The sequence below is a fragment of the Cyrtonyx montezumae genome, unplaced genomic scaffold, assembly GCF_038088225.1.
Source record: "Cyrtonyx montezumae isolate F1298 unplaced genomic scaffold, pur_monq_1.0 scaffold_61, whole genome shotgun sequence".
Classification (NCBI taxonomy): domain Eukaryota; kingdom Metazoa; phylum Chordata; class Aves; order Galliformes; family Odontophoridae; genus Cyrtonyx; species Cyrtonyx montezumae.
The window spans coordinates 491,496-519,323 of NW_027072069.1; the positions used below are offsets into that span (position 1 = coordinate 491,496).

The 27,828-nt window shown below is 48.3% G+C and overlaps 4 protein-coding genes across 4 annotated transcripts; 2 read left to right on the forward strand and 2 right to left on the reverse strand.

The window, feature by feature from the left end:
* Positions 1–17: 17 nt before the first annotated feature.
* Positions 18–1,943, forward strand: ATP5MC1 (ATP synthase membrane subunit c locus 1). The gene is made up of 4 exons (XM_065749960.1): positions 18–91; positions 610–687; positions 935–1,110; positions 1,700–1,943. The coding sequence occupies exons 1-4, from the start codon at positions 50–52 to the stop codon at positions 1,812–1,814; spliced, it is 411 nt and encodes a 136-aa protein (XP_065606032.1). The 5' UTR covers positions 18–49; the 3' UTR covers positions 1,815–1,943.
* Positions 1,944–3,572: 1,629 nt separating this feature from the next.
* Positions 3,573–15,290, forward strand: UBE2Z (ubiquitin conjugating enzyme E2 Z). Its single transcript, XM_065750007.1, has 7 exons — positions 3,573–3,997; positions 5,757–5,829; positions 7,739–7,926; positions 9,786–9,897; positions 10,469–10,581; positions 11,094–11,184; positions 12,728–15,290. The coding sequence occupies exons 1-7, from the start codon at positions 3,657–3,659 to the stop codon at positions 12,896–12,898; spliced, it is 1,089 nt and encodes a 362-aa protein (XP_065606079.1). The 5' UTR covers positions 3,573–3,656; the 3' UTR covers positions 12,899–15,290.
* A 105-nt stretch (positions 15,291–15,395) lies between these two features.
* SNF8 (SNF8 subunit of ESCRT-II) lies at positions 15,396–18,892 on the reverse strand. The gene is made up of 8 exons (XM_065750008.1): positions 18,833–18,892; positions 18,471–18,521; positions 17,963–18,101; positions 17,551–17,655; positions 17,255–17,327; positions 16,549–16,690; positions 16,257–16,331; positions 15,396–15,814 (listed from the first exon to the last, which is right to left on the reverse strand). Exons 1-8 carry the CDS (start codon positions 18,884–18,886, stop codon positions 15,677–15,679), a joined length of 777 nt encoding a protein of 258 aa, XP_065606080.1. The 5' UTR covers positions 18,887–18,892; the 3' UTR covers positions 15,396–15,676.
* Positions 18,893–19,316: 424 nt separating this feature from the next.
* Positions 19,317–25,720, reverse strand: GIP (gastric inhibitory polypeptide). The gene is made up of 6 exons (XM_065750009.1): positions 25,700–25,720; positions 23,801–23,928; positions 22,714–22,860; positions 22,253–22,384; positions 20,387–20,479; positions 19,317–19,340 (listed from the first exon to the last, which is right to left on the reverse strand). The coding sequence occupies exons 2-6, from the start codon at positions 23,872–23,874 to the stop codon at positions 19,331–19,333; spliced, it is 456 nt and encodes a 151-aa protein (XP_065606081.1). The 5' UTR covers positions 23,875–23,928; positions 25,700–25,720; the 3' UTR covers positions 19,317–19,330.
* Between the last annotated feature and the right edge of the window lie 2,108 nt (positions 25,721–27,828).

Here is a 27,828-nt window from a genome sequence, read left to right on the forward strand (position 1 = left end):
GTGGGATTCCTGATTCCTTCTTTTCGTTGTTAGTAATAGGTAAAGCAAGATGCAGACGACTCCTTTGGCTCTCCTCAGCTCGCCGGCTCTGGTAAGTCCTCCGTGTGCTGAGCGGTGTCACGGTGTGTAGTGGGACCGTGTGGCTGTGGGGGATTTCTCAGTGGGGCTGCGATCAGAACGTGGCTTTGGGTGACCCCTGCCGAGTGGGGGTCCCTTTTACACCTGGGTAACAAAGTGGAGAACAAGGTGACCTCTGGTGACCACAGAGCGATGCCCACTGTCCCTGCAAGCGTTGGTTGGGCTGTGATCCCCGGGGCTTCTTGTAATGTGTGATAAGCCATTATCACAGAGGTGTCATCCTTTTGTTGCTAAATGTGAGCTAGGAATGAAATCTCTGGGGTTGTGATCATGGCTGAGCTGTGATCCTGCAGCGTGCAGCCTGTGACAGTGTGCCTCAGGGTCTGCATCCAACTGCCTGAACTAGAAACACTCTGAGTCTGTATATGCTTTTGTTTTTTTCAGTCTTGACTTTCTAATGCTGTTCTTTTCTGGGGAAAAAGTGGTGTGGGTGCATCAAACTGTAGGAATTAATTGTCTGTTTTGCTTCAGTTCCGGTGCTGCTCTAGGGCTCTGGCCAGGCCCGTTTCGGTGTCTGTGTTCAGCAGGCCTGAGGCTCAGACTCTACAGGTAAGGCTCTTTTATGTGGTAAATTGGCTCCTCTATTGCCGTGCTTGATGACTTCTCCAGAGGTGGAGGAGTAAGATTTTACATCAAGAGAACGGCTAATAAAGGAATATAGCCTCTAGCCCAGACCAATGCTAGCTGAGCTTTTTTTTTCTTTGTCTCTGTCTTGAGTAGATTGTATGTGTTCTATTAAGATAACTTCCATTTTATGATTAGGTGTTGTTAACCTGTTTTTTCATGTATCCCACAGCCAGCTGCTATGTCCTCTCCACAGCTGACCCGCCGTGAGTTCCAGACTAGTGCAGTTTCCCGGGATATTGACACTGCTGCTAAGTTCATTGGTGCTGGTGCTGCCACAGTGGGGGTGGCTGGTTCAGGAGCAGGTATTGGGACAGTGTTTGGCAGCTTGATCATTGGCTATGCCAGGTAAGATGCCAAACTGGCTTGAATTTATTACTTTCTAGCACTAAACTTGGTAGAGGAGTGGAGATTTTTCTGGAGCTTATGCTCTAATCTATGTGTGTAGAGTATAGAAGCAGATACTTTTAACTGAAGCGTTTTTCTGTGGAATATAAAAGGAATGTTGTACTCCCATCATTCCATTAAAACAAATAAGAAACTGCCTGAACTCCTTGAATCCACTCTATGCTTACTATTGGATGATACAGAAGTTCTGTGGAGCTCTGCCCCCTCCTAGAAAGAATGAAGCACTTGTCATCAGTGGCTACTGCTGCTTGGTACCACCAAGCAGGTGGCATTAGCCTTTGGGGTTTTGCATGGCAATCACTAAACACAGGGAAGAGTTATGGGATTTTCATTCCAGATGGTGGCTACCTGCCATAAATCTGGTTCATCCTTCAAAACACGATGACTGTGTGGCATAACCTTGGCTTCCTGTGGTGTAATGGTGGGGTCTGATTTGTTTAGTTGTGTTTTTTCCCTGTCGCCATGGGTCCTGTTTTCTACCCTCTTTATTTTATTTTTTGTTTTCTTTTATTCCCCTGTGTACATGCAGGAATCCATCCCTCAAGCAGCAGCTTTTCTCCTATGCCATCCTGGGCTTTGCCCTGTCTGAGGCCATGGGTCTCTTCTGTTTGATGGTGGCATTCCTTATCCTCTTTGCTATGTGACAACTTCTGGCATGGCTGCAGTTTCCATCACTTTGTCCTCAGTGGTTTGAGTCTGCTTTCATCAGAGCGTTCCAGACTGACAATTAAAGAAAAGATTTCTCTAAATAAAGTGGTGGCTTTATTTATTTATCTCTTTATGTGCCAGTCCATGAGTGGGGAAGCTGTTAGGGGATGTTGGTGTATTGAAGGAGGTGATATTCTAGGTCTTGCAACACCTGCTGATAAAGCAGAATGGGAATGTGAAATGGTGGTTGCAAGAAAGGAAAATGAAGACAACCAGGTAAAGTGGGATGTCCTTGAACAGCTCAAACACTGTGTCAAATCTATTCAGCAGTCCCAACAAGCTTTGCTCTAATGAAGCAAATACTTAAATGTGAGCTGAACAAAGCACTGCTTTCTGCACATAAATGTCACTGAAAATGACAGTGTTGAAAAGGTGATGGGTACAGGTGAGTGTACATAGAACCGTGGTGTATTAATGGTATTTGGATGATAAAAACAACCAGTAAAAATCCTCAAGGATATACATTACTGTACCATCTCTTAAGAAGAGCTGGTTTCAAGGTCACGCTGTTCATAGGCCCCCTTCAGAGCACTGGTTGAAGCACAGGACCACAGTGTTATTTCTTCTTCCTCAACAGTTACGTGCCCCAGCTGTTTCAGAGTCTGGAGCACGCTGAGCAAGGAGGAGTTTGAAGGTCTAAGCTGAATCTTGGAGCTCAGTGTAAGACAGCTGTGTCTTTATGGAAGGTGACCACGTGGGAAGCTTGTCTGGTTATCAGCTTTAGGTAATTGAATTAATGCAGTGTCTGTGTATACTAAAGCCTCTGAAGCATGGTTGTGACCTGCCTGGGGACAAGAATTGGACATCAGGAACTTCTCTGTTCCTTTATAATAGCTGCATGTGCAGTGTGAAGGGAGTTGGGAGAAGGATTTTGATTTCTACCCCATAACAACAAACATTTTCTTGAGACGACTGGAAAAAAGAGGAAAGGTTCAGTATATTCAGACATACATTTCAACTCCAGCTAAGGCTTAGGTGCTCTAAACATTAACCATGCTGAACTGCAATAGCAGAAACCCCTCCTGACAGAGAAGATGATGCACAAATCAACTTGTGCTTTTGCATTTCCTTTAGTGAAGTGCTGAAGTGCAGCACAGACAGCTGAGAGCTGGGGAGAGACAGACATCTTTCTCCAACCGTGGGGGAAGATCTGTGCTCCCTGTGAAGTGTGGTGGGCAGAACTATCAGGGAAGGTCTCTGGGAACCTCCGGTCTCGATGGTGTAGCTGGCAGTGTGTCAGCTGCTCGCCTTTGTGACTTCAGGAGCACAGTGCTGTGTTACCTGACCTTTTTCACCACGTGAGCTGGTTGCGTTTCCTCTTTACGCTGCTCTTTTGTGCGTGAAATGGATTAAATCAGATTCTTCCGTATCCCTGGTAGGGCAGCAGTGACCTTGGGAGTAAAATGGCTCAGTGGGGCCGCGCTCAGCGTCTGCGTAGCAGCCGCTTTCCCACTGAGCCTCAAAAAACCGCTTTCCCCGTCTCGGACGTCTCTTCCACTGCAGTCGGCTTCAGTCCGCCGCCGCAGTAGGGGGCGCTGTCGCGGAACGGCGCATAGCGCGGTGAGGGGAGGGCGGTCCCCGTGGAAGGGCCGCTCTGGTACCGAAATGAGACTCTATGGCATCCGGGGGGAGTTGGTGCCGGTAGTGGGAGGGCGGCGCGGGGGAGGTGACGCTCTGGGCGGCGATCGGTGGTGGAGGCGCAAGGCGGTGGCCGCTCTGGCCGGCCGACTCGTTGGTGCGGAGTCCCGGAAGCAGCGTTCTCCGAGGCCGGGCGCGGAATGGCGGAGAGTCCGGCCGCCGAGGAGGCGGCTCCGGCCGCGGTGCTGGCGGCGGCGGGCGGCGGCGGAACCTCGGCCAGCTCGGGCGGCGGCGCGGGGAGCCCCGGCGTGGGGAACCCCGGCGTCTTCATCCCCGCCGAACTGTGGGCGGCGGCGGGTTTCGGCTCTTCTCCGACATCCGCCAGCGTCGCCCCGGGCAGCGGCGGAGCTCCCATCGCGGCGGCGGCGGCGGCGGCCGCGGGGGCCGCGCTCCTCACGCATTCCGCCTTCTGGGACCCCACGGTCAGCGGTGACTGGGACAGCGAGCGGCCCAGCTCGGCCTGCCTGCTGCGGATCAAACGGTGAGCGGGGCCGCCCTGCCTTGCCCTGCCCCGGGGCCGCCTCCCGTCCTCCCCCGGCCCACATTGCTCCGTGGGATCCCCGCTGTCCCGCTCCGTGGCGGTGCGGGGCCGCCCGGGATCCTCAAGGACGCCGGTAACGGTCCTCAGGGCCGCGCTGTCTTCTCAGTGCGAGGCTATGGGCAGGCCTGGGGGCTCGGCCGGTTTGGGGGCTGGGGAGGGGTCCTGGGGCTCAGCCGGACGGTCCCTGGTTGTCAGTGGGGAAGAGGAAGCTCAGGGGAGACCTCGTGGCTCTGTACTGTGCCCTGAAATGAGGTTGTAGCAATGTGGGGATCGGCCTCTGCGCCAGGTAGTGGTGATAGGACAAGGGGTGGTGGCCTCGTGTTGTGTCAGAAGAGGTTCAGGGTGGGTGTGAGGAGAAATTTCTTCTCCTAGAGGGCCGTCACAGGCTGCCCAGGGTGGTGGTGGTGATGGAGTCGCCGTCCCTGGAGGTGTCTGAGAGCCGTGGAGATGTGGCACTGAGGGACGTGGTTTGGGGGTGGGCTGGGCATGGACTTGTGGATCTGAAAGGTCTTTTCCAGCCATAATGACTCTATGATTCATTGCTGTGCCCGGGGGCTCTCTTAGGTGCAGCCCCAGGGTTCTCTGCTCAGGTATTTGGGTGAAGGCCACAGCCCCTCCAGGGCATCCTCTTCCTGCTGCTGCTGTGGCCTTCGGCAGCCACGCTCTGTGGCACGTTGCCCTCATCCTGCCCTCGGGATTGCCACGTGCTCCTTGGAGGTGCTGCTGAATGGGAGGGGAACGAGCTCCTCAGCCCCCATCAGCAGTCAAGTTGAGTTTTGCAAGATGTTATCCTAAACGTGCCGGTAGCAATGCTGTTTCCTGCTGGTGCTCACCCATTTGGCTGCACCGATTCTTTAAGAATCATCTGGTTAAACCTGGTATGTCAATAGCCTTTGATATCATGAGCAATATGGTCTTTTATTGTTCGAGACGTTGGTTGGCACTGTTTCAGCAAGTTCTTCCTCTTCCTTCCGAGCAGTATTGCTGCCTGCCAGGCCCTTGCTCATCCTTGTTCTGTTGCTTGTTCTAGAGCTTATCTAACGTCTTCCAAAGATGGCACCAGATATTTTGGCAGTTTTCCATCCAAACACCAAAAGCAATAACTTAATAATGTTAGGTAGGAAGGCGAAGCTCTCCTGTTGTTCTCAAACTTGTCCTTACCCTGAAAACCTCTCTGAACTCTGGTTAATTTCCTGAACAGGTCTAGTGGTAGCTTGTCCCAGGGCACAGTGCAGCTCTGATTATGGTGGGGAGCTTTTTGGCAATAAAAGGTGATGGGTGCTGTTTGGTCAGAAAGGACTTTGTAAGCAGTCCAGGTGTGCAGAGGGAAAGCACAGAGGGAAAGTTTTCTGCTAAGCAAAAACATTCTTCAGTGAGATCTTTTTTGTGCCTACCTTAGGAGTTTATTGTTAAGTCTTGTGCTGGAGTTGATCTGGGGCAAGGCAGCAGGTAGCCAAGGTGCTGAGGCCTCACTGAATGCTGCTTGTGGTCTTCAGCTGTTGTCTAGAGTAAGTTAGGAGAGCTCAGCCAGGAAGCAGTCAGACCAAAGTCTTGGCTCTCACTTTGAGTTGCAAATTTCCATCTTAAAAATCTGTCCCTTTGCATCTCCACACAGATTTGGCATCTAGAACATTCCATGCCTCGAGGGCTGATGAACACCAAGGGAGATCTTGACTAATTCCTGTTTCCTTTGTTCCAGAGATATTATGTCCATTTACAAGGAACCGCCCCCGGGAATGTTTGTTGTGCCTGATCCCCATGACATGACCAAGGTAAGAGACACTTTGGACTGGGTTCAACTTCCCACCCTTCTGTGTGTTGCTGTTGGTGGTTGCTCTGAGGATTCTCTCACATGGTGTAATCCCTTAATTTTTTGTGAGAAGTCAGACTGAGTCCTGTAAGAACACAGTGCAGCTCTGGTTTTCTTGGTGACAATCTGGGCTGCGTTTAAATGGGAGGAGGCTGTCAGGGAAAAAAAAAATGGTTTTGTGGAGAGATACCATCACAAGAACCTGAGGAGTTTCCACAGGTAAAGATGGCCCTACTTTGTGGCCCTATGAATTAGTGGGGTGCCAGTCCAGCTTGTTCTTCCCTCAGCTGATGCTTGAAAAGAATCACCAGATTAGCTCAGAGAGCTCTGTGAAAATCTGTTGGCCATGGGGGACTTTGTGAGGGGCTGGAAATGAGGAACACCTGTCAGTCACAGGTAATGCTGAACTATCTGCATGTCACCTATAGAAGGCAGAAATGTTTAGTCACTGTGACCAGGCAGTGGGATTTATCCCTGTCCTGCTGTGGAGCTGCCTGCCTGGCTCTTACAGGTAACATCTCTTTCTCAGAGAGGTCCCTGGTGACACCCAGGGTTAGGCTGGAGCAGGTTGTGAGCACGGGATTTGAGCTTTAGTTGTCCCTGTTCATGGCAGGAGAGTTGGACCAGATGGCCTTTACAGGTCCCTTCCAACTCAAACAATGAGCTCATGCAGATCTGACCTGCATAGCTGCTCCCACCACATTACCTTCAGCACATCTGCTCTATAGGGCCAGGCATATCTCTGGCCCCTCCTGCCCCAGTTCTTCCCCTCCTGGCTGCCTGACTCTAGGGATTTTCCAGGAAAGAGAATTGCCAATTACCACCTGAAAGAGGGCAGTGATCTGGGAGGCTGAGGTTGCTCAGATGGTGTTCTTGATCCAGTGCATTCCTTGGCTGATGCTTCCCTTTCTCCAGCCAGTGTCACTTCATCTGGCTGTGCTGGATTCTGAGAAAGCTGTGTGTGTGTCCGTGTGTATGCGGTTGCTTTGGTTTCTCCTCTGCTGCACGCTTCTCTCACCCCCCTTGACAGACTTGGCACTCCCTTGATTCCCTCAGTGTGAGCACCTGCCTGGCTTAGGGCTCTTGGATTTTTGGAGATAGTGCAAAGGGAGTGGCTGTGTGCAGACAGCTCAGACCTTGGGCATTTTGCTGGAGCTCTGACCTCCCTCAGTTTGGAAGCTGGAAGTGCCAAAATGCCCTTCAGTGGAAATGCAGGTTTGTAGAACAGCAGCCTTGGGGTTTTTAACTAACGATCATTAAGGGAGATTGCTTGGATCACTTCAGGAGGATGGAAGAGGAGGAAGCTTCCCTAGTAGCCCAATGGGAACAGATTTCCTGGTACAAAATTGAGACTTTTGGTGGTAATTAGTGAGAGGAGCACGGGGTCTTATTTTCAGATCCTGGCAGAGGTAATGAAATGATTGGTTTCAATAAAACCAAATCAGCATGAGGCTAGAAAGTCGAGGAACGTTCTGGTTTTGGTGGAAAATCCGACTTCTTTTTATTCTAAAATTAGACATTTTTTCTTTTTTTTTTCGTATTTGAAATCTTTATAAGGCAGAGCTTACCAGCTGAACTGTGATTCAGTCCTCTTTGGGCTGTGTCGAGATGTATGGGAGGCAGCTGCTGTGGACCGTGGCCAAACCTCGTGTTGGAAACCTGCTCTGCACATTGAGTGTGGCAGAGGGGAGAGAGAAGTGTGCAGTGGTGGCTCTGGGGAAGGAGGGGGGGTTGTGTATGGCCTGCACGTGGCGTGTGCTTGGGGGAAGGTGCTGTGTCCATGCCTGGGTGGAGGTTTCTTGCCTTTGGTTGGCATTTGATGGTGCTGCACAATTTTGAAGTGGTGCGCAAGATGGGCTTTTGTTTTCCAGATTCATGCATTGATCACAGGCCCATTTGACACGCCTTATGAAGGGGGTTTCTTCTTGTTCCTGTTTCGCTGTCCTCCAGATTATCCCATCCACCCACCAAGGGTCAAACTGATGACAACGGGAAATAACACAGTGAGGTTTAACCCCAACTTCTACCGCAATGGGAAAGTCTGCCTGAGCATTCTAGGGTAAGAGGAGACTTTGGCTGTTTTGGTGGGAAATCAGGAGGTAGCTGCAGGCTGCACTGTGCCTCGTGCATCTTTCTCAACACGCTGAGCCCTGATCTTGCCCCAGACATGCTTGGATGCACCTTTATGCTTCTGTGAAGTTATGCACTGGATCAGAGTCGTAAAGCAGCACAAATTCCTCTCCTGAGCTATGAGTCTAGCTTGTCTCTAAAAGCATCTGAGAGTGTGGAGCAGGGGAAGCATGAAGTTCAGTGGATACTGCCACTTTCCTCCTTCTTTCCCTCGCAGAGTCGTAGCCTGAGCACTGCCTTCCTTTTGCTCTTGCTCTTTGCAAGCTGATCCTTAATGCTTTCTGAATGCAGGTTTTTGTGGTTTTAATTTCCTCCCTCTGTGTGGGTTTAAAAATAAATAAGATTAAAAGCCTCTAAGAACTTCCTTGAAAGCCATTTGAGTGCTCTGGGCTTCCACCTACATGTAGTATGTGGGGCTGAGCAGTAGCTGTAATGATTTACAATCACTGCTCCCATGCTGCCTGTTCCAACAGGCTCCACTGCTGCAAATGCTTGCTGCTCACCTCCTTGGTTGTTAAACCGAGTCCTGGTTGATTCAGGGGCTTTTAGGCTCTACCAGAGAAGCTCTGGCCATAGTGTGATATCCCCCACCCCAGCTGTGATGGTTTCAGTTGCAAGTAAAGGAAGGGTTTTTGCTGAGACTCTGGACTGGTGCAGGTAGAGGCAGCCAAGTGCAGAAGGGGCAGTGGTGGCTTGAATTGCTGTAGAGGTTTCATCAAACAACAGGAGTTCCCGTGGTTATCAGACTGCCTTCAGGGTGGTTTCAGCAGCACTGTGCACATGCCCCTTATGCTAAAGTTGTTTCAAGTCACTGATACTCATCTGCTGGTCTGGGGCTGGGCGAGAGATGCAGTGTGCTGGGAAATGTTTTCCTCAGTGTATGAGCCTTTCTGATCCAGTGAGCTGGATGCCAACGCCTGGGAAGCACTGAGGTGTGCAGGGCTTGTCTGCAGCTCAGGGGGCTGAAAGCACAGTGGCTTCCACACAGGCTGCCTCGTTGCTCGTGTAGTGTAGCCTTGGCATGGAAGCTAAATTATTGGAGGGTGAACAAAAAGCCTCAGCCTTATCAGCAATGGGAAGCTGTGAATGAATTTAGGAAAAGCATATGTGGGTCAGTACATCCTTGTTCAGCACCCAGGGAAGCAGCTCTCTATCTGGAAGTAGGATATTAATGGTAGGTAGCAGAGCAGCTTTTCCTGACCTGTTGTTCTGTGCAGAGGTTTTTTGCTACATCACATGCATTAAATGGACACCTTGTTCCTGCAGCAGTGTATCCACAAGGGCTTTTGGTGGCAGCTCTTGTGCTGAGCATCTGCATTACAAACTGCCCAAGAAGTGATCTTGCTTGAGTCTGCAAAGTTAAATTTGATTATTCTTTAAGAGTTGCAGTTCTTGACTTACTGTAGTGTTGGCAGCATGAGTTGCTTCTGGATGCTGTACAAGGTGATAGCCATAGCTCTGACGTGCCCTGAGAGGAGTTTGGAAATGTTACTTTGCCTCAGCTCACGTGTGATTCCCTCTGTGTGTTAGCTGTGAAGTTCCCCAACCTCTGGCATGGCTCAGAATTAATGTTTTCATCTGATGGAAAGAATAAACTGCCTTCAGCCTGGAAACTTTCTCGGTGTGCAGTGCTTTGTCTTTCTGTAGCAGCTATTACTTCTCCTGTCACATTTCTATAAGATGTAGATGTGTTTTCCTGAGCTTTCTGATTTTTGGTAGTTGGAGGGATGGTGGTCACTGGGCTGATCTTGTGTTGTTAATTGATGCTTTTCTGTTTTCATGCTTCAGCACTTGGACCGGGCCTGCATGGAGCCCAGCACAGAGTATCTCCTCAGTCCTCATCTCCATCCAGTCTCTGATGACTGAGAACCCGTATCACAATGAACCTGGCTTTGAGCAGGTGAGAGTTGAAGATGGTTCATCTTTGTTTCCACAGCAATTTCTCTCTTTGCTCCACACCTTCACCTGGTAATGAAATACATCCTGGAAACAGGGACGAAGCCAGGCTGTGTCACATGGCTTTTTTCCAGCTTGCTCTGCCTCTAATCAGAGCTTGAGGGGGGAACTGTAAAGCTCTGAACTAGAGGTTGCTTATCTCTCATATGTGTAAAATAAAAGAAGAACGAGAGGCATTTCTCTGCTACGTAACTCCTGATCCAGCTTTCTTGAGACACACTGTCATGCAGAAACCAAACTGCTCAGGTTTTCATGGTTCTGGCATCCCAGAGAGGCAGCTTTCTATGCCAGCCATCAGCTGACCTGTCTTCCCAGCTGTGCGAGTCCAAGGCTCTGTAGATGTGGAAAATGGTGCCAGCTATTTTTTTTTTTTCCCAGTGTAAATTAGCTCAGCATACACAAAACAGAGAAAACTGTAGTGGGTTCATGCACCAGTGAAATTCATCGGTCTCAAGAGAGAGAGATGAAGAGCCATTCCAGTAACATGGACTCACTGGCCCAAATTCTATTTCCAGGAGAGGCACCCTGGGGACAGCAAGAACTATAACGAGTGTATTCGGCATGAGACCATCCGAGTAGCAGTGTGTGACATGCTGGAAGGAAAGTGTCCCTGTCCTGAGCCACTACGGTATGGAAAGGAGGCAGGGAGGGTGCATAAGAAAATGGGTGTGGGGAAGCAGGTTAAGATTCTCTGCTTGCCTTTCCTGAGATCCTGAGAAGTGCTCCAGAGAAGAGCAAGTCTTTAATTCATCCTGCTCTAGTGCAGAGTGGTTTTGTTTCCTCTGAAATGGATGACTGCATCTGTGTTGTGCCCATGAGCTGTACGTTGACCAAAGCTGTGTTACTGTGTGCAGTGGCTGCATCCTCTGATTTCTGTTTGAGAATAAATGCCCCTTCTCTTAGAGGGGGAAAAAAAAACAGAGAGAAAAGCACAGCTGCTGTAGAAACACGTGCAGGATTCATTCAGCTGCAGCAGTGCTGCGGTTTGTTTTGTTCTGGGTCCTGCCTCGCTGTACCCATTTAGCTCTGCCTTGAGTTGATTACATGACTGAAGTTCAGTGGGACACTGTGACCCTGGGTGATGCCACCATTGTAACACTGTCATTCTCTGTTGACTCTTTGCTCTCTGATTATGTCCAGGGGTGTAATGGAGAAATCCTTCATGGAATACTATGACTTCTACGAAGGGGTGTGCAAAGAGAGGCTTTATCTCCAAGGTCAGACGATGCAGGTGGGTGGCAGACCATTTTTCTTGTCCATTCAGAATTTTGAGTCAGAATACACTTGTTAGTGACAACCAGTTGCACTGTGTGATGTGCAGTAGGAGGTGGATCTGGACCTTTTCTATCAACTGTATGTTTCAGCTTTGAGTTAACCACGAAACTGAGACATTCCTGTGGCTAAAACACTAACTTTCCTGAGTTCAGAGCATGCATACAGTGTTTTCAAAGCTGTAGGATTTCTCTCAGTGCTGGACTTGAGCCACACCCGGGGCAAGCAGATACTGATTACTGCTGCCTAAAGAAGTGCAGTTTGCTTTCGTGTGGATTTGGTATGAAGCAGGGAGGGCACATGGAGTCTATCCAGTACTGGAGGCAACTGAACTCAGTGTCTGGAGGAGGAAGGAGTAGGGGAACAGCGACAGTACTGCAAATACATCTAGACAGGTTGAATAGAGGAGCTTATTTCTGTGGGAAAATAGACTGCCAAGCTATTTGCATCTGAACATGTGTCTTCCTCCCTCATCAGGCACCTCTTGTCTGACTCATTGAGAAACTGCACTGTTAAGAAAAGATGGAGGTGTTTGATTTAATGATCTCGTGTCTCTAATGATCTGAGCCCTTCTTTCCTGTCAGTGCCATCATTGTCTGTGTAATTCATAAAATGAAAGCAGTTCTGATGAGTGGAGTGAGAAATAGCTACGTACCTACAGAGAGCACAGAGCTGAAAGCTGTATTTGGTGAGATCAGAGGATTGTCAGGTGTGATCAACTCTTGTTCCTTCTTCAAGGAGCCTGAGCTCAGCTACTTCTGAAGAACTCTATGGCTTGGGACTGCTGTGCTCAGTTTCCAGAGTTAGTGGCTCTCACACTGCTCACTTGTAAATAGCAGTACAGGAAGCTTGAACACAATGTCCTAGTATTGCCAACGTTGTCTCCACTGCCCTCTATTTAAAATGAAGTCACTCTAGATAGATATGGTATCGGTTTAGTGCTTGCCCGATGTGCTGTCCTGTTAACTCTGGAGTTACATCTTGGTCTGATGGGACAGGTGAAACTCCACCACTCCTTTATATTGCCTGGGCAATGTACCTTTAACATGGAATGGGGATTAAAGCAAAAAGTGTTAAAGCAGCTGGGCACTTTGAGTTAAAATCAGAATAGTTATGCTTTAATTTGGAAGGGGTCTGTAGCACTGATGTAGAATGTGGTTAAGTTTTCAGCCTCTGGATTTTAGAGGTTTTTGTTTGTAAGTTTCCCATGAAAGTGAGCCTGAGAGCAAATCTTTGACACAGATGTGGTTTCACAAAGGGCAAGTCGTGCCCAATGGCTCTGGTGGCCTTCTACAACAAAAATGACTGTTGGTGGGTAAAGGAAGAGCAATTGGTATCAGTTTTGACTGTTGTGAAGCTATTGACATGGTCTCGTTGATCATAAGCTGGAATTTAACCCTTAACTTTCTGTTTTCTGGCCAGTTATTGTACAGCTTTCTTTAGACCATCGTCCTTCTGGTGAGAGGTCTGTGTTGATAAGTTCCTCTCCTGTTTCCTTCCAGGATCCTTTTGGAGAAAAACGAGGCCACTTTGACTATCAGTCCCTATTAGTCCGTTTGCAAGGAATTCGGCAGAAGGTGCAAGAGAAACATCAGCAGGAGAGTACAGAAATAGACTCTGAGAGCAGCTCCTCTGAGACAGAGACAGACACTCAGGGCTGCTCCAAAGCTTAGAGCTGTGTTATCAGTGGAGAGGCCGAGCCGTGGGGATGTTCTGTCTTCACACGAGAGTACCCCTGACAGACTCAACAACCAAACCAACACCAGAGTGGAGAAAACTGTGGGATATCTTCTGTCTTCTTTTACTGCTCTGGTGGATGACTCTGAACGAGAAGACTTCATGCTAGACAAAGCCAAGCTTGTGACAGGCTACTCTTACAAGGTACTTACTCTACTAGAAATCCGGAGCATGTGGCATCAGGTTATTTTTTTGAAAACATCTACACTGGTTATTATTATTATTATTATTTTTTGTCTCCATTTGATTAAAGAATGAGATCTAGACTGCGACTCCCCTTGACAGCTTTTCTGTTCCTAGACAGTGAGCCCTTCCCTGGGGCCATGCTGAATATGGAGCTGTAGCTGTGGGAGTGCTTTGCTGAGTCTGGGGTATGACACAGCCCAGGCACTGTGTGCCTGGATGGTAAACCTTTTTGTGCAGACTGGGAGAGATGGAGCCTGTCTGCTCTGTAGGGCCCATCTACCCGATGTCTTTCTTCTAGACTCTGTTCTAGACAGACCAAAGATAAAAGAGCAGTGGTGGAATCTGGGCTCCTTGCTGAAAGCTTTACACAAGCCCTTGGGTGGCTTCATCCACTGAGACTTCAGGCACAAAAGGAGAGGATGGAAAGGCAAGAATCCGTACACTGAGTGCACATCTGTTCACCGTGGTGGTTTTGGGGAAGGGAGGGTGAGAAAACCATTGGTTCAGAGATAGGGGAGCAGTAAAAAAGATAAGTCTAGTTTGTCTAATTCTTTAAAGTTTTGGTTTGAATTTAGTATTCTAGAAATATTCTATTCCAACTGCTCGGAACAGAGCTGTTTTGTTTCCTTAACTGAAGTACTTTTCACTTTCCATCTCTCCAGTCAGTGTAATATTTCATTTTCCTCCTGCCACCTCCCTCCCCACATTTACCTTCATTGCTCAGACTGAAATGCTAGACTAAGGGGGAATTCTAGCTCAGGAAGCCACTGTTTCTGGGTGGAGCTTTCCAGAGGTGTACACTTAGTTACTGACTGCAATTCCTTTGCCAAACTTGGCCAAGTGCAAGCTAGATGAGTGTTGTAAAGTTAACACTTCAGTACTTGGGATGTTTTAAAGGGCAGCTTTTTACTGTGAGCAAAAGCAAGCCTGGAAGAGAGGGGTGTGCTGGAGAGGGGTGTGCTGGCTACAAGTGCAGTTATGTCAAAGATGTATTCAGTGCAGCTTGGGTGGAGGTGAACAGAAGTTTCTCCAGGTGAAAGACCCCGGTGATGATGGATTGAACCAGTAACATGTTTCGTTGGTAAAAATAGCTTAACTGACTTCTTTTTTTTTTCCCCACGAGAACGCTGATAGGAAGCTGAGCACAAAGTTGCACGTTGTCCCAGGCCCTCTCCGTTTCCTTAAACGCTTTCCCCCAGCACAGCCCTGCTGCACAACCCCAGTGGTGATGGGAGAATGTTTGGTGCAGTCATCCTTGTTCTAAAAGAACAAAAAGCACAGGAGGAAAGGCCAAAAGACCCCTGCCATGCACTGTACAGAAAGGCATCGTCCTGTACGTCACTGAATTATTTTCAGCCTCTGATTTATATCGGCTCTTGCAGAACTTAGAAGCCTGCACGCTGCTCTCGAAGCAGCTCTGGAAGGTGGAAACACTTCTGAACTGTAAATGTGCCATTTAACAAGTAGGGGAAACCTTTCATTCCCTTTTAGGAAGCAACCTCCCCTGGGTCTCTCATTGGTATGAATTAGACTTTAACATTGTCTTCCCTCAGGGGAAAGCTAAACTGACATAGGACTCACTCGACACGTACACCAAATTGGGAGTAAATAAAGCTGTGTTCACCTTCAGATAAGGTCTCAGGGTGGCAGTGGGGTCTCCTGAGAAACCATGAGCAGTATGCTACTTTTCTGCCTCTGTAATCCTGTTGTAAATGTCACGGTGTTTGTCACCATTCAGTAGCATTGTGGATAGAGCTGTGACTCTGCTGCCTTCTCAAGGCAGAGCTGGTTCTGAAATCTGTTTGCGATGCATGTGGCATTACCATCCACCATCCAATGAAACAAGAAAATGCCTTATTGTGGACACTATTCACATAACTAGCATGTGGCTGTGAAAGAGAAGTATTAGTTTTATAGCTCTAATGTTGTCTGTCCCACCATTTCTGAATGTTTCCATTTCCAAGTGACAATCCTCCAATGACTGCTCTAGGCAGAGATGTTTTAGCAACAGATTTTTAGACCTAACTGAGTTGAAAATATATGCACAAGAGTCACTCTAAGATACCTTGTTTATATACTATTGTACATAAGATTTGTTTTCTTTTTTTTTTTGTGCAATAAAGTTTGTTTTGGCAGAATCTAGACTGTGGTACTCCTTAGTGGAATGACAACTAACTCACAGAGCAGGGGACTGCAGCACAGTTTCTGAGTGAAATCCAGTTTCAGAAGCATCCCTGCTGGCAGCCAGAATCTTTAGATGCTCACATTTGTGTCCTCCGTGCCTGCAGTTGCAAGAGCAGTAATTTTCCTCTTGCTGTGACAAGGTAACTACTGTTTGCAGTAATATTTCCACTCACACGAGAGGAGAAAATTCCAAGGTAACCATGCATGAATGAGTCCTATTAAACTTCTCAAGCTAGACATTTCTCTTTACAAAATTTTATTTCAAGTCCATTATGCCTCTGTTGCAGGTGATATGTAAGTACCCTCACACCAAGTCTGGGCTACAGGCACAGAACACTTAGTAGTCAAGGTATTGCCTCCTTGGCTTCCTCTGGAGTGATTTCCTGAGAGTACAGCTCTGTAAAAAGAGCAGGCAGCCAGTACTGAGGCTCTCCTGCTGCCTGCGTATCCAGCCAGGCCATTCCTTCCTTCAGCAAGTGTTCCTGTTCAAACAGAGCAGAAACTGTGAGTGAAGCTTAATGAAATAGCAGACAAGCTGTACACAGTGGAGGCCTCGGCCCCTGTTTACTGTAACTGTAAAGGGAGGGTGTAGAACACAGGATTTTTTACTCAACCTGAGCAGGGGAAAATGTAGGTTGGGCATCTACTCATTTCTAGCCTGCAAGTTTATGCAGGACCTGAGCTAACACATCAAGTTTTACTGAGATTAGCAAAGTCACAGGGATATCATCTGCAGCTGCTGACACTCTACTTTCCTCAACTTAAGTAGTCTACACTCTGCCTTTGCTCTACCACTTAGCTCAGGACCCCCTGTGCATGCTGTGATAACACACACTCACCAAAGCATCTGCAGCTCTGCTGCAAGGAGCAGCCACTCTACCCTGTCACTGAACTGCACCGTGCACAAGAGGCCTTCATACATACCAGTATTTGCTTTGCACGTTCCACCTCCCACTTCAGACTGGACTTGATCTCACTGACTGTTACGTAGCCCTTTTTCTGAAATGAGAGGGGAAAGAAATAGCATGCTTGTAGTCAAGACTTAAATCCATTGTTGAGAAGAGCGTGGGCACTTTAGCCTCCAGGCCTGATCTAACCATAGCACAAAGATTCAGTTTCTTGCTGGAATTTTGTTTCTCTCCATACCACGTGTTCCCTGTCACAGAAGCAGGGAGATCCTTTCAAGGTGATGCTTTAAAGTCTCCTGGCTCAGTACCTCTGCGAGCTGCAAGACGACCGTGTGATCCATGTTCAGTTCAGCTGGTACAGACTGAATCAGGTATGTTCCACCAACAGGGATGATCCCAAAGCCACTCCCTAAGACCTTCAGTTTCTTGATTGCACGAAGGAGATCATCTCTGCAAGGAGAAGTTAGGCTCTTGGCTTAAAGCCCTGTGTTAAGTTCTGTAAATGTGAAAGAGTTCATGCGAGGAAGGTATAGGATAGAGCTGCTGGAGCTTGCTGCAACTTCAGATAATCACCAGCTGATTTTTTTTTTCTTAGGGTAGAATTAATTTATCTGTGCTCCTCTACAGAAATACAGAATCCCATTAAAGGGAACATTCAAGCTGCAAGCACTAAATTTAAGATTCAGCCCCAGTTACCACTCCTAGTGAACCGTATCCTAAAATCTACTTCTCTAAGGACAGGTGTCAGTCCCTTCCTTACAGCTCAGACCAAAGCAGCTTCAGCAGACTGTGACAGTAGGAGTGCAGCAACTGCAGCCCAAGGCAACAGCTCCTTATGCTTACAGCTCACTCCTGAAATAGTCATCAACTACAGAACACATGTTAATTGGACTCCAAGTTCTAACCATCGAGTCACGTACAGCAGCACCTTCAGCATCAGCACCAGATCAGTCACTCAGTTTTCTTTCTCAAATGTTACTTGATTCCCTTCTCCTGTAACATACAGACACTCACTGGCTGACTTCCTGAGCAAACTTCCCTCTTCCCTTCAGCACTTGCTGATGAAGTTCTTCCAGTGTTATCAGACCTAGGAGCCAACAAAAGGGGACAGGAGAGTATAACTGCACAGCAACAAAATGAGTCCAGCAGTAGCAGTGAAGACTTCTTTGTGTGCTGACCACTGGCTCACTCTTTTCCTCACATTATACTCCCACAGTATTCAGATTCCAGATTCTGTTGGTTTTACTGTTGCCCATTCTTGGCTTCAGATGGCCCTCCTGGAGTGAAGACAGACACAGAGAGATCCTCACCTCCATTCCTGTGTTTCAGAGCCAGGCACACTTCAATAATCTGCACGCCCAATTCATAGTAGAAGTCTCCAACTCCCAGCATTTCTGACCAGAATCCTTTACCAGCTGTGAAATGATAAAGAAGAAAGTGATTGGATCATCAGCAAAAACACCTTCCTTAACAGTTACTGGTGCCAAGCAGCATGCTCACAAACCTCACTGTGAGGACTCTGATGTCTCAGTGAAGAGTCTCTTTGGTTATCTCCACCTTTTTTCCCCCCCTTTTAAGTTTATATTTCACCTAAAAGCACATTCAGCAAACCCCAAGAATCAGTACACCATCAGATTTCTTCTAGGACAGTTTCTAACAGCTGCACTGAGAATCCTTTAAGGGAGGACCTTTAGCCATTAAGCCCTGCTGCCTGGTCCTCACATGCTAGAGGATCCACTCCAATTGTTGCACACATATCCTGGAACTGGACCCGGAACTCAGGGTTTTTACGGATTTCTTGCTTGTGTTTGCTGGCAAACTCTTCCAAATTGGTCTTAAACATATCCAGCTGCTTAGACATCTGAAAGACAGTTACAGAAAATAATTTTTTTTTTGTTTCTTGTCCTTTTCCTGTGAACACAGCCTCCAGTATACACTAAGCAAGCACAGTCCTAAGATAACACCCAGCACTCTGACATACTGCCCACCCTCAGCGCACTCAAAAGGAAGGAAACAGCTCTACAGAAATGAGATGTTGCTACGATGGAGAGGAGGAAGGCAGAGCAACACCTGCAGCAAACAGCACAGTTCTCAGAGGAAAAAGCAGCCCAGTGGGTGCCATCATTCCCCATAATAATGCTCCAGACCCCCAAAGCAATGGGAGGTGAAGCCTGGATTTACAGCTGGGTTCACAACCACGGTTATACCACAGCAGCAGTGGATCTCCCACCTGAGCCAACTGGTCTTCGGCCAGGACTGTCCCTCGCTCCTTGTACTTGGCCTGCAGGAGGAAAACACAATGGCAACAACAGCGCTGGAGAAGAGAGGAACCAAACCCCAAATCTGAGTGAGGGACACGCTCCTTAAGAACCAGGAGGACCCACGCCCACGGGCAAGCGAGGGAGCTGCCAGAAACCTCGGGACACCCTCAGCTTGAAGATGACACAGCTGAGAAGGACCCCACCCCGCGGCACACGCCCTGCCACAAGCGGCCTGGATCCCTCACACGGGATCCCGGCAGCATCCCTGTCCCGACAACCCCCCACAGACGCACTTAGGGGCTCCCACCTATGCCCGGACCCCCCCCCTCACCTCCGCCAGTTTCTTCTTGGCGATGGCGCCCGCTCCCACCCCGCGCCGGTGCATCGCGGCGGCGCCCACCGCGCGTCGCGGACTTTATGACGTCATCAACCCGCGACGGGCGGGGCTTTCCCGCCACTCCCTCACCTCAGGGGGCGGCTCTGGGGAAGGGGTTGGGGGGGGCGGCTCTGGGGAAGGGGTTGGGGGGGGCAGCGATGGCTTCCAGCTGTCAGGTGGGGCTCAGTCCGTCCCCATCGGCCCTTTATGGCTCAGCAACACCGCTGTCTCCTATACTCCTGCATACCCGCGGCCAGGCTCTTTCTGCCGTTCAGTTCGGGCTTAGCTGGACCCCAGCCCTCCCCCCAAACCCTCAGCCCCCTCCCCAAATGAAGGCTTCGTCTTGTTGCAGCCTGGGGATACAGATCTTTTATTTCTTGCATTGGCAAAGTGGGCGATGCGCAGCGCAGAAACCTCTTCGGTGCTGTGGGAGCTCGTCGGGCGGTGCTGGAGTTACGCAGCCCTGAATAGGTGGGAAAGCAGAGCCTTACATCCCTCTGCCCCCACATTTACCCCATTTTATTGCGGCTCTGATAGGGAAACGGAGTACAACTCGTGGCCTTCTTTACCCCCTCTGGCGCCTGGTATGCCTATATTTGATAGCGTGAGGTTATCCAGTAGTAAATACGACTTCTGAGAGGGCAGCCACAGAGGTCAGAGGAGCAGGACTCAAAACGTGTGTCCTTTCCCTGCAGGATGAGCTCAGCCGTTGGCTGTTGCCTCTGCCTTGCTGCTGGCTGCTTGCTTCCCGTGCTCTGACCAACCTGCACGGCTGGTCACACACCCTCTGCCTCCTCCATCCATAGAATCCCTCAGGTTGGGAAAGACCTTAAAGATCATCGAGTCCAACCATGACCCAACCATACTACCCTATGACCTAACCATACTACCCCCTTCATGCCCAGCACTTTCATCCTGGTCTAACCATTGCCACGAGCGGAAATACCTCTTCTATCTCTGTTTTTCTTTTCTTTTTTAATTATTGTAGATGTTGGCTGCTCCTCTCAGCCTTCGTTTCCCCAGTGATGTGTATCTTGCTCCAATGTTCTGCTCTGAATACTCTTCCTTGCATTCTCACACCCCAGAATCCATATGATGTGCTCTCCAATCCCTTCAGCCTCCATGGGACCCTCCCCTCAACCTTTTGCATCCATGTTTCTTGTAATTCTGCTTTTCATGCTTATGTGTATCGAGTAGAAAAGAAACATCATTTCTAAGTGATGAACATCCTCTCTTCTCAGAAAAGCAGGGTAAAGGATTTATTAACCTGCTTTCTCTATTTGGTGTTTGTGTATCCCCCAATTCATCGTTGAAGATTCTCTTGCAGAGCCAAACTCTGACCAAAGCTCTCAACTCTCCATGAAATCCATTTAAGCCATATCATGTGAGCACTCAGTGGTCATCAGAAGATGGAGCACTGAAGCAAATACCCTCGGGACAGGGGCTTTGTACAGTGCTGGAATGGAAGAGATGTCTTTTAGCACAGGACTAGACAGAACAGCCACTCACCTTGGTCTGCAGAGGTCAGTTGACATTAACCATGTCAGAAACTCCTGGTTCACAACATCCTTCAAATCTTCTGAACCTTCCAGAGAAGGAGAGCTGCAAGAAACATGCCATGCCACCAAGAGAGGAAACAATCTCAATGCAGTATACAGCAATCTTTACCCAATCAGATCAAATTCACAGGGATATTTTGTATTCCTTTGATTTAATATATTGCTTGCCAGCTTGTCAACTCTTCCTCCTGGCAGCATTTTCTTCTTTTAATTCTCAGCACTCTGTTATTCTTAACCAATTTTTTTTTCACTATGTCCTTAAAATAAAAACATTCTTAAGAAGGAACCCTTTCTCCCTCCTTATTCTGAAAAATCCAAGTGCAAATCTCTGCCATCCCAGTCTAGATAGAAGTATTAGTTAGTGCCATATGGCTTCAGGTCTTTTAGGTCTTCTCCATCATCTTTCCCTCCAGGTGCCACTTGGATTTTTGGCAAGGTTGGTCGTTTGCTCCTTAGCAGAAATCCCTCTGCTGCCTCCTGGGCATCGCAGTAGAGCCAAGGATAGGAACAAGGAGAGACAGTTTGAAAGATCACTGTGCTCTCAGCAACTGCTTTTGTGTTCTGTGAAATAGAAACGCCAGTGAAGAAGAGAGAAAAAGGGACATCTTGATGGCTGGGGGTGTTCCCCTAACAACAAAAATCCCACCGAGAAGCTTGAAGCTATTTTTGACGTGGTGAGATGCTGCTGCAGAACACCACTTTGATCTTGGGATGTTTGGGATGCCGAGCACTGAACGTGTCCATCAGGCTTAAGGGATGAGAAGGAACAGTCCCCCAACCCCCTCATCCCCCCATGTCCTCCCTCAGCCCCAGCAGGCACCAAAACAAAGGCAGAATGTGGGTGAAGCAGCATCTGTGCTCCAAGATGACAAAGAAAAGTCTTTGTTCCCAGGAAGGACTTTCCCCCACAAGTTGTGCTTTTTAGTTGCAATTAAGGAGATTAAGGGAGACGCTGAAATTGATTATTAATATTATTAGTATTTTAAATGCAGCTATTCAAGCTGATGAATCTCTAGTATCAAAGGTTTTCTTTTTTGCCCTCCCCAGCCAGAACAGGATAGACAAATATCTGTCAGGAACGGTTTCAGGCAAGCTGATCCTGCCTTGTAGCAGAGGTCAGAGTGAATGACCTTTCGAGATCCCTCAAAGCCCTCATTTCTTTGATTCTGCATTTCAGGAGGACCAGCAACTCTCAGCGCCCGACTTTCTGTGTGTGCTTGGAGTTAAACACCTCTGTGAACCATAGCAGCATTTGCTTCCCCCACCCCAGGCCATCCCCTGCACCCTTGTTTCTAAAGCAAAGGCTGCAAAAGACAACAAGTGTCCCCAGGGTGCTGCTCTGGGTGACAGTCCCGTGAGTCCCTGTTACCTCTCCTTCTTCGTTTCACGTTTAGATCTTTTCCCAGGAAGAAGGTGGAGCAGTGATACATGGAAATAAATGCTTTGCTTCCTCGTTTCTTCCAGGAAAACATCAGTTTCCCTTCATTTGTCACTGGAGAAGTTTTATTTCGATAGGGCTTTGAATAGACCAGAGCAAATATAACCAAACCAGGTTTGGGTAACTCAAAGCACTTCCACTTGAGCGGTGATGCGAAGGATGTTGGAGGAATGGCTGTGTTTCAGCTCTGCCAAAAGCAGTGTTCAGACTTCAGCAGAGTGCTGGTTCTGACATTTCCCAAGAAAAAACAGCCAACCAACCAACAAAACCCCAAAGCAACCCACAACCTGAACGCCCTCCATCCTCTCCATGGTTAAACACGTGGGGACCTCACCCCCCGCCTGGGACCGGACTCTAGTTTCAGTTCTCCGCTCTCACCTCTGGTTCTCTTTGGCTTTTAGGAGCCAGGCAAGGAAATCTTTGGCTTCGTGGCTGAGCAGATCCAAGCTTTGGTCACCCCCTGCGGATACCTGGGGCTCGGCTTCTCGTTTGTACGGCTCGATGACGTTGCTGGGAAGGCAAAATGGGCAGAGATCTCAGCCTGAGGAACCGCAAGAGGGTGCTGGAATGCTGCTTTTCCAGCTCCCTCCCCACTCCGACAGCAAGCAACGGGAGAAGGCGGGCTCGGGTACAGAGGAGGCTGTGCCGTGTGCCGACAGAGCAGAAAAACCTCTAGGATTTAGGAGGAAAAGAAAAAAAAAGAAGAAAGGAAAAACAAAATCCCCCAGGGAATCACTGCTGCAGTCCAAGAAAAATATCCTCAGCTCTACATCCTAATGCAGCCATCACTTGGCTGACGACAGCTGTGAGTTTGGAGCGCTGGAAGTCTAAGCACTCACTCGCTTTTCTTCTCTCTCCGGGCCAGCAGCCACTCCACGAAGTTCTTCTTCAGCATGCTGTCCATCGTGCGGCTGTAGTCGCTCGCCAGCGTGGCCTCCGAGTAGCGTCTTTGCAGCGGTCTGGTGCCAGGAGTCCTTACGCTGAGGCTGCAGGAAGAGTACCGAGTGAGTGCTGACCAGGCAAGGAGCTGGAATGCTCCTCCTCCTGGTAACCGTTATTGCAGCTCAGGAGGAGGTGAACTTGGGATATTTGGAGCCAGCATGACTCTTCATAGCATCACTGAATTGTTAAGGTTGGAAAAGTCCTCCACAATCATCCTGTCCAACCACCGTCCCATCGCTAATGCTGCCCACTGACCCACGTCCCTCAGTGCCACATCCACTTTCCTGCCATACTCTGGTGGATACGGACTCTGACTAAAGCACCAAGGATGCTCAGGCACCTTCTCAAGTGAGCTGTACACCAAGGGAATCTCTCCCTGCGTCCTCCAAGAGCCTGAGGGGTGGATGGCAGGTGACAATTCGAGACCTTCAGACAATGCAGATGTGGTTGGTGACTACCTAAATTAGCCAAGGATATCAGGGCTGATCCTTTGTTTGTTGTATTAGCTGGATTTTGTCAACTCCCACTGCTCGAATAGGGATTCTTTTGGATCTTCTCAGGTGGTGGCTGGAGGTTTTGTGTTGGGAGTCGAAGAAAAAAAGTCTTTATTATGTCCCTGCTTTCTGTAACTGGTCACGTATTTAGAGGCTTATAAAAAGAAATGCCCCCTAGCCTACTTCTTACGAGATGATTACATCTTGTTCTAGTTCCCAGCCAACCTTCTCTCCCTGGTTGACTTCCAGCTTGTTACTCCCAACCTGGAGCAATAAAGTTTCTAGGGAAAACTTGGGAGTTCTTGGCTTTGGCATAAAGGCTCTAGTTTGAGATCTCTCTTATCATTTGTTCATCTCTTTATATCCAAGAGCCACCTCAGGACTCGTGTTCTCACCTTTGTACCAAGATGCCAATGGAAAAAATCCATTTGCTTTCAGCGGGAACTTGGAAAAGGCTCAAAAGACATCGTGTGCTTTCCAGAACACTTACCCCGAGACGTTCTCTTCCATCAGAACAAAGCTCAGAGAAGCAAAAAGCAGCGAGAGAACTCTCAGAGACATCATTTTTGTGGCTGATTTCTCTGTTGAGAAGCGGAGGGTGATCCAGATGTCTGGCCTCTGGGACACAAGGGACAGGACAGTGAGCCTGGAGGGATGCGAATGGTTGGGCACAAGACTGTACCTGTTAACGCTGCTCCTCAGCCCATGTGCTTGGAACAGCCTCCTCCACCACACACAGCCCTCCTTTGCCATTGCCAGTTCAGTTACTTATTCAATACCAATGCTCTCCTGCCACCGTGCTGTCTTTCAGTGCTTGTTCCCCGTACCTTTATTGTAACCACCAAATTCCTTGTGCTTTGCACATTCCTGAAGGCAAGGACGTTGTCCTGCTCTGTGTCTACAAGCTGACCCCGAGGGATCTGTTCTATCTTCAACATGTGAATGGGAATGTACGTAGGATCAGGATGCCAAAGGGGAGAAACATGGCACCCTGCCCCTCCCTCCCTGCAGCTCTGCAGGATTTAGGACCCGATCTGATGCGTTTTCTGTTGGTATGGATAATGCCTTACATAGGGAACAGATCCAGAGCCCCTGGATATCAGCTGGGAGAAGTATCCCAGGACAGTGACAGGACTGAATTCCAGGGTTTATTGGTTTCAGGCTGTTCCCAGTCCTCACGTCCACAGTTCGGCTCAACAGCCCTCAGACATTTGAGCCCATAATTACTATTCCAGCTCCGCAAACTCTGTACAAAAATGGTTTTGATCATGGCTCACGGACGTGGTTTATTGTCTCTCACCTCACTCTTTGTTATAGATGTTTCTGGATTCTGCATTGCGCTGCAGAGCTACTGTTCACAAGAATCAAACAATAACAAAAAGGAGAAGCGTGGATCAGGACTTGAGCATCCCATCCTTCCCAAGTGCATTCCTACACTAATACAGCCCTGCTCACAGAAGAACTCACGCTCTCACAACAGCTCAGTTATTCATTTGGAGAGAGAAAGTTTTGGTGTCGTTGATAACTGAGGCACTTTTTATACTTTTTATACCTTTTCACAAACGTTTTCAACCTTTCTCATTTAGTTGGGTTCTGTCACCCCAGAGACATCACCTTCAGAGGAATACCTCCGAAAGCAAAGGGTGTCATCCTGAACACTCACAAAACCCCCAAAAGATTTACAGCTGAAGGGATGAGAGGCAGCTAGTTACAGAGTGCATTAATGGAAGTAGGTTTCATGATATAAAAAGCTGGGGGATATTTCATATGAGAAATTTCATATGAGAAAGAGGTTTCCCCTCTTATTTGCCCTTCATTACATACATTGATGTAGGGGTGATAGTGAATCTGAAAACAGTCACTGTGCAAAAATATGGTTCTGCTGAAGGTAATTATTTACAAAGGTGGGAGAAGAAGTGCATCATAGCCTTAATTTGAAGGAGGGGTTGCGCTCATTCTCTGTGGAGTTTGCCAAAATAGGGAGGAAAAGCAGTCTGCATTTTCAGAGATTCTCGAAACAAACATTGCTGAGTTCACACAGGACCCCTTTGTCTCCGTGATGCTCAGCTCAAGCTCAGCTCGACCCGTCTGGTGTGGGTTTTGCTGCAATCCCTGTGCTGGTTTACCTTACAGTTTCACTCCTTCAGAAAAGGGGAAAACATTATCTCCTGAAGGATCTCAGGTCTGATCCACTGAAGGATTGTGGTCTTCACTTCTCAACAGCTTTTTCCTGCAGACCCTACCAAGAAAGCTGCTGCTCCTCCACTGCTTGGGGAGAAACTCAGCCCAAGGCACAGCTCACCCTGCTGCTTTCAAGCAACTCTCATGCTCGTATTAGGAGAAAGAATAAAAATAAGAAGTAAAAAGAGTCTGACAGAGCACTTCTTACCTTCCTGCTCCCCTGAGGCTGCCCAGATGCTTCCAGCCAATTCTGGTGCCCAGAAGAGACCCTTCACAGCCTTTATATACGTTCCCTGTGTGGGACCAAACCCACTTCCATGAGGCAAACAGGAAATGGAGCACCAATCAGAGCGACCCGGACCCGCTTAGATCTGCTCCATTAGGTCCATTGACCCACAGAGCAGGAAAATAACCTTTTAAATTATGTTTGCATTAATGGTAATTAAACATTAGGATATCGCAAAATCTGTGGGCAGGATACATACGGTGTTGGTCTAAAGCTTATTTCCACACAGCACCTGCTTCCCTGGCAGCTTAATTCCCATCTCTTCTGTATCAGGTATTAATATCACCTTGGGGAGACCCAGTGTGCTGCTCTCCCACACAGCAGGAACGACCTGGCTAAAAACGAGAGCTCCAGTTCTTATTTCTGTCCCTAACACACACACAGAAATCCGGGGCGATGGGATACAGATCTCCCTATAAATGCTTGCTAAAAAGTGCACTTCTGCTGTGACGTGCTGCTTTTTTGGGCAGCTTCAGACACCACCTGTATTCCTACACCAGGAGAGCACACGATGATATGCTCACAGCATCCTGCAGCCCTGCCTGGCACAGGGCTCTGTGCTCTGCAGTTACACAACAGCCTGGCACGGCCAGCCCCCGTTGCATCTATATTACATTAAGATAAAGGATCAGAAAGACTTGTTTTTTTTCAGGCAGATTAAGAGCTCAGCACTATTAGGGAGTAATTATTACCTTCACAGGAACTACTTAACATTGGGCTGAATCCTTTAACCAGCAGCACGCAGTCACGCCAGAGCAGCCAAAAGCTTTTTGCCCGTGCAAAAGCGTCGTGCCTGCTGTAATAAATGCTGCACTGTAATAATTACAAGTAAGCAATTCACACTCTTATCACTGTTGCTAATCAATAAAGTGGAGTATTTAATCGTGATGCCTTTATTATACGGGTTCTGGGCTCTCTGCTCCCAGCCAACTTGGATATCTTGTTTCTCCAAAGTGTAAGCTGTTTGTTTTCCTCTCATTTAGTGCCTCTGTATGGTATATAAAGTTTATAGAGTGAAATTAATATCCGGCATTAAATGATGGGCTGCTCGCAGATATGGTTATTTCAGGGTGTCTGTTTGTGATCCACTTTGGACAGCAGAGCATCGCTCTGAAGTTTCTCACAATCTTTCAGACCACATATAAATATAAATATAAAAGTATAAAAAATAATTTAAGCCAAACCAACCGACCAAGCAGACACACAGACACCAGACACGAGTGCAGAGACAAGGAGCGAAGCACTGACATAGAAAAGAGCCATGTGCTGCTTCTTTTTTCCCCCCAGCATAACAGAGGGTCTATTAAAGATGTCGACCTTGCTCTCCTCCAGCCTTAGCCCATCACAGCTCCCCTTATAGCACTGCCTGTGCTCTGCTGTGTCCCCTAATAACAAGTTGCTTCATGAGCTTCAGCTGGGTCCTGGCTTGGGACAAAGGACACTTCTGCTAAGGTTTCACCCAGCTGCAGCATTTCCCTCTCTGAAAATAAAGCTGGAGAGCTGGGGCTGCCCCATGTCACCCACCCAGAACCCTGTGCCAGTGCTCTTTCCTCTGCAGCAGAACTGACTGAGCTCTGGGAATCTGAGAACGTGTTGGGAAGATCACAGCTGTGTTACTGACACAGTCCCACTCCGCTTTGAGACACTGAAGCACCTCGAGGGCAACTTTGATTATAAAGTGTTTCAAGCATCAGACATCCCTGTAATCATGGAAAACGGGGTTTGATGTGACCTGAAGAGATGGACCATGCTCCCAGACAGGCTTAGCTCTGCTTAAATCATTCCCACTGGGTGAGAGCCTGATCTGTCCCTAGTGGTTTTCAGAACTGGAAATGCTGTGAACTTCCCAGTTAATGTCTTGCAGAGTTGTGCTGTAACATCCCACTTTCAGTGGTGCAATTTACACCTCTGTCCTACTCCCAGTGGATGTGGTGGGCAGGACCTTCCCTCTGGAGCAGTGCTGTTCAGCTGCTGTTCTGTGTGGCAGCAGTAAGGGGATCTCTTCTGCCACAGGAGAAGGATTTCGGGTGTTGCACATGCCACAGAAACTT

Excerpts from the sequence above, each read along its gene's own strand:
- SNF8 (XM_065750008.1), bottom strand. The coding sequence starts at position 18,886 with ATGCACCGGCGCGGGGTGGGAGCGGGCGCCATCGCCAAGAAGAAACTG. Across the intron at positions 18,522-18,832 it reads CCAAGAAGAAACTGGCGGAG|GCCAAGTACAAGGAGCGAGG; the intron begins GTGAGGGGGGGG and ends TTCCTCCTGCAG. Across the intron at positions 16,332-16,548 it reads TCGTCTTGCAGCTCGCAGAG|AAAAAGGGCTACGTAACAGT; the intron begins GTACTGAGCCAG and ends CTCTCATTTCAG.
- ATP5MC1 (XM_065749960.1), top strand. The coding sequence starts at position 50 with ATGCAGACGACTCCTTTGGCTCTCCTCAGCTCGCCGGCTCTG. Across the intron at positions 688-934 it reads CTGAGGCTCAGACTCTACAG|CCAGCTGCTATGTCCTCTCC; the intron begins GTAAGGCTCTTT and ends TGTATCCCACAG. Across the intron at positions 1,111-1,699 it reads TTGATCATTGGCTATGCCAG|GAATCCATCCCTCAAGCAGC; the intron begins GTAAGATGCCAA and ends GTGTACATGCAG.
- GIP (XM_065750009.1), bottom strand. The coding sequence starts at position 23,874 with ATGATGTCTCTGAGAGTTCTCTCGCTGCTTTTTGCTTCTCTGAGCTTT. Across the intron at positions 22,385-22,713 it reads CGGAGAGAGAAGAAAAGCGA|CAACGTCATCGAGCCGTACA; the intron begins GTGAGTGCTTAG and ends TTGCCTTCCCAG. Across the intron at positions 20,480-22,252 it reads AAAGCCAAAGAGAACCAGAG|CTCTCCTTCTCTGGAAGGTT; the intron begins GTGAGAGCGGAG and ends TGTTTCTTGCAG.
- UBE2Z (XM_065750007.1), top strand. The coding sequence starts at position 3,657 with ATGGCGGAGAGTCCGGCCGCCGAGGAGGCGGCTCCGGCCGCGGTGCTG. Across the intron at positions 9,898-10,468 it reads ATGAACCTGGCTTTGAGCAG|GAGAGGCACCCTGGGGACAG; the intron begins GTGAGAGTTGAA and ends TTCTATTTCCAG. Across the intron at positions 11,185-12,727 it reads TCCAAGGTCAGACGATGCAG|GATCCTTTTGGAGAAAAACG; the intron begins GTGGGTGGCAGA and ends GTTTCCTTCCAG.